Source organism: Poecilia mexicana, unplaced genomic scaffold, assembly GCF_051168715.1.
Source record: "Poecilia mexicana isolate PSO_F unplaced genomic scaffold, ASM5116871v1 scaffold_3, whole genome shotgun sequence".
In the NCBI taxonomy this organism is placed as follows: Eukaryota; Metazoa; Chordata; class Actinopteri; order Cyprinodontiformes; family Poeciliidae; genus Poecilia; species Poecilia mexicana.
This window is the reverse complement of record NW_028263372.1, coordinates 13,185,682-13,191,068: the sequence shown is the minus strand read 5'-3', so window position 1 is coordinate 13,191,068 and position 5,387 is coordinate 13,185,682. Positions and strand designations below refer to the sequence as shown.

The window sequence follows — 5,387 nt, the reverse complement described above, 5'->3', positions numbered from 1 at the left end:
AAAGGCGAGGAGTTTTTAAAGAGACAGAGGTCCAATTTCAAGGCGCTAAATTACAAAGTCAATTTTTATGTCGTATTTGGTATATAGGACATTTTTTTAACAACTGAATGCAACATAGTTGCTTGATTGTGCTATAAGAAGGCACAATATGCCTGAAAAATACACAATACTGTCCCTTTAAAAGAACATGTTTTTAAATTAGTCTAATATGTAATATTTTAAATGTCATGCTTCCATTAATTCTGTAATTGTAAGTAGAATATCAGCACAATTAAAGGCTTGAAAATATCAGTCTGAGTGTAATTAATAAATAATTAATTCAATGATTAATCATGAGTTACTGAAATAATTATTTTTTTAAATTATTCTAATTAACTGAATGTGACTGTAATTACTAGTTTCTTCACTATATTTCTACAGATTCAGAAAGTTGTCACATCTATGTTATATGTAACACAGTTATCACTTTGGTATTTCAATGTAAGATGAACATAAATATATTCATCCATTATCTACCAGGAAAACAAATCCAACAAGAAAAAAATTGTACTTTTTATCAAGCACAAACGGCTTTGATAGCCTTTTGTGAATTTCTCTGATGTAGCCTTTTTACCAACAACACAAGCAATAAGTTGTTGTTCTTTTTAATTGGCAAGTGAATCTAAAAGTGATCTGCATTATATTTTTACAGTGTGTGAAAAAAAATCTTTGGGATAATAAAAATATGATCATACTTTCAAAAAAATCTTAAAATCAAAAATATTTTTTGCTAAACATTGTTTTATGTCCATATTCTCTTATCCACATTAAAGCTGTTAATAATTAGTATTGGTACATTATTGTTATTGAACAATTTCAATTGATATATTTCTCAATTTCTTGAAACTGCAAAGTGAGTACTGCAATGTGAGTTTTGTGTTTAAGTGAAATGGTAATGCATTAAAAAACCAAGTGATGCATTAAAAACCAAGTGAGCTGGATAGAAAAAAAATATATTAGTTAAGATAGCAATGACATAGATGGGATTGTTGACCTACAGATCCCTACCAAAATCTGGTGGTTAAATAACTTAGGAAAAGTAAAATATTCCAATATTCCAAACTAATTACACTCTCTAAATCTGTCAGTTTATCAAACCAACTGACATCAGAGTTGTTATTACCTTAGTTAAAGAAATAAACTACTTGTGGTAGTTTATTTCCACAAGTAATGGACAAATGGTCCTAATACCATTTGTCATTATTATTACTAACTTTGACAAATGGTGCCTTCCTGCCTTGGTATAACTATTGTGAGGTTTACTAGTTAAAGTTAATTAACTTTGTTGTAACAAAAATAGATGTGGTTAAATGCCCAAGAGTTATTCATTTCTATTGAAAAAAGAAAATGTGTTTACTCCTTTTTGCATGCAATATCTCCTTTTAGTCCATTGAGGGCGCTAGGTTAATCGGACTGCTTAGTTGTTGCTTGGCAACGGAGTTCTTGTATCTATTTCCGTCTTGCGCCGTAGAATTTCCGGCATGTGGGAAAGACGCGGGCTGCTTACTGGTAGGCATGCTTGAGCTGTTTTGCTTGGGGTTTTATCTTACCTGGGATGCCAGCAAACATTATGCGACAGCTTTTGTTTTGCTCAGAGCTTTCCTCGAATAATTAAGCCTTTGTGTCTGCTAATGTTTACTGCCTGATGTGTGGGGAAGCTAACAGTAGTTAGCTTCACAGACTGATGTAGCTTCAGTTTGTAAAACAAACAGATGTGCATTTCATCTGTTGGTTCGCTTAAAACACTTGTGATCCCAATCACTGCAGCCTGGGAACCCCTCACGAAAGCTATGCTTTTGGAAATGCCCTGAACCAAAAGTCTAGGCATCACCATGTGTCCCTCGTTAGACTTGTTTAGATCCGTTTCTCTTGCTCTTAACACAGCCATGTAGAGGACAGACTCAACAGACGTCAGGACGAAGAGATAATCATCGTTATTCACTTCTTCCTGAATGTTGCATATGCTTCTAAAATATAAACATAGTGGTAAGTTCTAGTTTGGAAATCTTTTAGTAATTTCGGAATGATAAGAGAACATTTTTACATCCAGACAAACAATTTACAACCTTTCTTTTGCGCTCCGAAAATGCCACAGTTGAATTAATAATCAAAATGCAAGTATACAATTAAATAATAAGAATTTAAAAAGCGTGCACAAATAATTTATTAAATAAGCAATTAACTAAATGCGTTGTTTAATTTTGTATTTAATTGTATTTGTTTTTATTTCATCAAAGGCATTTGCAATTTTTTTAGATACTTCTTTTATTTTAATTGTTACTGTAACACCCCCATGAATATATCTGCCAGCCCTACTCATAAGTTAACTAGTGAAATACTATGATCCATTTGCAGTCTAAATAATTCTATTGTGAACTGTAACACAGAAACCACGACATAATTAAGGAAATTTTAAAATAATTGAATGCGTTAGCATCTAATGGCATAATATTTTAATTCAATTTTATATTTAATCACTCACTCATTTAAATAATATTAAACAGCTTGTATTGTAAGTTTTATTTTAGTAATGACACGCCTATTAGATTAGTATTTATTATATTGTGTGACATTTATTGCGAGCAGTAAATGCCAGTCTCAAGTGTTTAAATGCGACGTTCTGGCTTTGTTCTCAGAAGTTAGTAGAAGAAAGTACAGTTTGGCAAGAAGCAGCTCATATGTGCCTCAAGGGAACGTTTTTGGAATAAAAGAAGATTTTGCTGACAGCATTGCTAATTGTATCATATTTCTTTAACTACTAACGGCCTCCTCAATTCAACTCATTTGTCTTAAAAAAGTAATAATAATTCTGTTTGGACTTCGTCAAATAACTCCCAGCTGGATAAATGTAATTTTCACGTTATTCTGTCACCCTTTTTGTTTTTTTACATCATGTAACTACTAAATCAGTTGTGTTTTTTTTTTTTTTTTCCTCCTAACATTTAGTGATTGCAAAGTCATTCTACTCCAATACAAATACATCCAGATCTGGAACAGCAACCATGAGCAGCCTGGATGAATACCAGCGATTTTATTCTGGTTGCCGTGACAAACCGACCGTCACCGGTGATTCATCAGACGTCCACGAGCTCGCCAAGGAGCCTCTCCAGGGCCTGAAATTGGCATCACATGCAGTGCTGGACACAGCCCAGCAAAGAGGCAGGTTAAAGTGCTCTAAATGCGGAGGGTCGAGGATGTTCTTCTGCTACACATGCTGCTCATTAGTGGGTGACAACATGCAAGAAATTCCCGTAATCAAGGTCAGTGAGGTCCTAAAAAAATCCACTTAGTGTTGTATCAACAGAGTCCCTCTGGAAAATTAATTTTAAATGTTTTGCGATGTGATTTGTGATTCAGATATTTTTCGATGCATCATCAGTGATGAACTTTCCTGTCGACCTAACTTTTTCATATTGCTGTGTTTTGCTCAGCTCCCTGTGAAGATAGACATCATCAAGCATCCGAATGAAACGGACGGGAAGAGCACGGCGGTCCACGCCAAGATTCTCGCCCCAAACGACGTCACGATGCATACCTACCCCTGCGTTCCTGAGTTTGAAAAAGACAAGGTTAGATGGGTTTCAGTAAATCCTGGAACTGGTTTTGCTCTTAAGATGCTATTAGGAATCATTGGGTGTTTAGGCTGAGAGGTAGAGACCTTGCTCTGTAATCTACAGGAAACTGCAGAGCTGCTGCCCTGTGTGGTTCATGAGAGTGTCAGCAGAAGCCATGTACTGTCAGTGGTTATAAATGGATGTGGCTTCATAGGGCTTTTCCATATTTTCTGTAACATTTACTGTGCATAATAGTTTAAATGCATACAGCTGTTTTTCAGTCACTTTGGTTTTTCTCTATTGATTCCTTTCACTTTTTTTCTGCGCTCTTGTGCCTAATTTCAAACAGCTAGTTTTAGATTTGCCGTTTTAAAGGCTTTTAACTTTATTGTATGAGTTTTATTCTCTCCTCCCTCTCTCAGCTGAGATGTACTCACATTCTACCTTTTTCTCTTTTGCTGCTTCTCAAGTTTAGCTGTGCATAAATCAAGGCACTGCAGAATCGGCAGATTTTATAAACTCCTTTTGTCAACATGGAAGTTATGCTATTCCACTCGGTGTCTCTGCTTTTGTTTTGTTTTTTCCTAGGTAGTGTTGGTGTTCCCAGGCCCGGGGGCTGTTTCAGTTCAAGAAATGATCCAGTGTTTACGTGACGGGAGTAAAAACAGGTCGGGAGACCCCTTTGAGGAACCCTGTCTAAAGAGGATGAAAGGCGAAGGTCACGCTGCCACAGACTCAGCTAAGGACGCACAGACGGGGAACCCAGATGAAGCGCAGAGCTCAGAGTCAAGGGTCTACCCGTTACAGAGGGTGGTCTTCATTGACAGCACCTGGAACCAGAGCAACAAGATCAGCACAGACGAAAGGCTTCAAGGTAGTCGTCAAAGTCGTACTCTGACATCAGGGAAGTATCTTAGGTGACGTTCACGTTTTCATGTTTTGATTTTTTTTTCTTCTTTAGGTTTGCTCAAGGTGGAACTGAAGACAAGAAAAACTTGTTTCTGGCGGAGCCAGAAAGGCAAACCGGACACGTACCTCGCTACTATTGAGGCTATCTATTATTTCCTCAAAGACTTCCATCAGCACTGCCTGGGTCAGGAGTACTCTGGAGAATATGATAATCTGCTGTTTTTCTACTCCTACCTGCACTCGCTGATCAACAAAGCCAAAACTTCTGCTGGAAAGTCCTGATGAAAGGTGTGTGGAAAGAACAAAGTCAGCTGAGTGGGAGTCTTATTAACAGTTAATTTAAAAGCCTTTGTGTATTATTTGATCTAATTTTCCATTGCTGGAACATTTTATTTCATATGGAAGGCTGACATCACTTTGCAGAAGAATATGCAATAAAACCCAGATTTCAAACTGTAGGCATGTGAGTTTTTGAGTTGGTACATTTAAAAAGTGTCGTGGCGATTTGAGAAAAACATACAAAGTATGTAAAAACACTCACGGATTTGTTATTAATGTGAACAGAAACTAATGACGCTTTGCTTTAGTTTACAGTTGCAAAAAAAAAATATTGCGTCAAGATTTGAGCATCAATCATTCCAAGCTCTGAAAATCAAGATCAAAATCACTGCAACTTAAGTGATTAAAAAGTTTATTTTTTTACTTTCAGTTACTGATAACCATGTCAAATACCTCAATCACCAAACTTTCATGTTTTTTTTTTGAAGATTCAGCAGGTTTGGAAGAACTTGACTTCATCAAATACTTACTAGTTCAGAAGTTTTTCTTTTTGAGATCATAAGATTAAGATTGTGACAGAAAAACCAGATCCACGACTACAAGTGG

The 5,387-nt window shown here is 36.1% G+C and overlaps 1 protein-coding gene across 2 annotated transcripts; it reads left to right on the top strand.

The window, feature by feature from the left end:
- Positions 1 to 1,487: 1,487 nt before the first annotated feature.
- On the top strand, positions 1,488 to 4,960 carry dtwd1 (DTW motif tRNA-uridine aminocarboxypropyltransferase 1). 2 transcript variants are annotated; one of them, XM_014968840.2, is made up of 6 exons: positions 1,507 to 1,548; positions 1,924 to 2,025; positions 2,986 to 3,299; positions 3,471 to 3,608; positions 4,182 to 4,467; positions 4,555 to 4,960. In XM_014968840.2, the coding sequence occupies exons 2-6, from the start codon at positions 1,992 to 1,994 to the stop codon at positions 4,782 to 4,784; spliced, it is 1,002 nt and encodes a 333-aa protein (XP_014824326.2). In that variant the 5' UTR covers positions 1,507 to 1,548; positions 1,924 to 1,991; the 3' UTR covers positions 4,785 to 4,960. The 2 variants fall into 2 exon arrangements, with proteins under 2 accessions (XP_014824327.2, XP_014824326.2); XM_014968841.2 differs by lacking the exon at positions 1,924 to 2,025 and having other exon boundaries at positions 1,488 to 1,548.
- The last annotated feature ends 427 nt before the right edge of the window (positions 4,961 to 5,387 follow it).

Coding starts and splice junctions, on each gene's coding strand:
- dtwd1 (XM_014968840.2), top strand. CDS start 1,992: ATGTTGCATATGCTTCTAAAATATAAACATAGTG. Junction 2,026..2,985: donor TCTAAAATATAAACATAGTG/GTAAGTTCTAGT, acceptor CCTAACATTTAG/TGATTGCAAAGTCATTCTAC. Junction 3,300..3,470: donor AAGAAATTCCCGTAATCAAG/GTCAGTGAGGTC, acceptor TGTTTTGCTCAG/CTCCCTGTGAAGATAGACAT.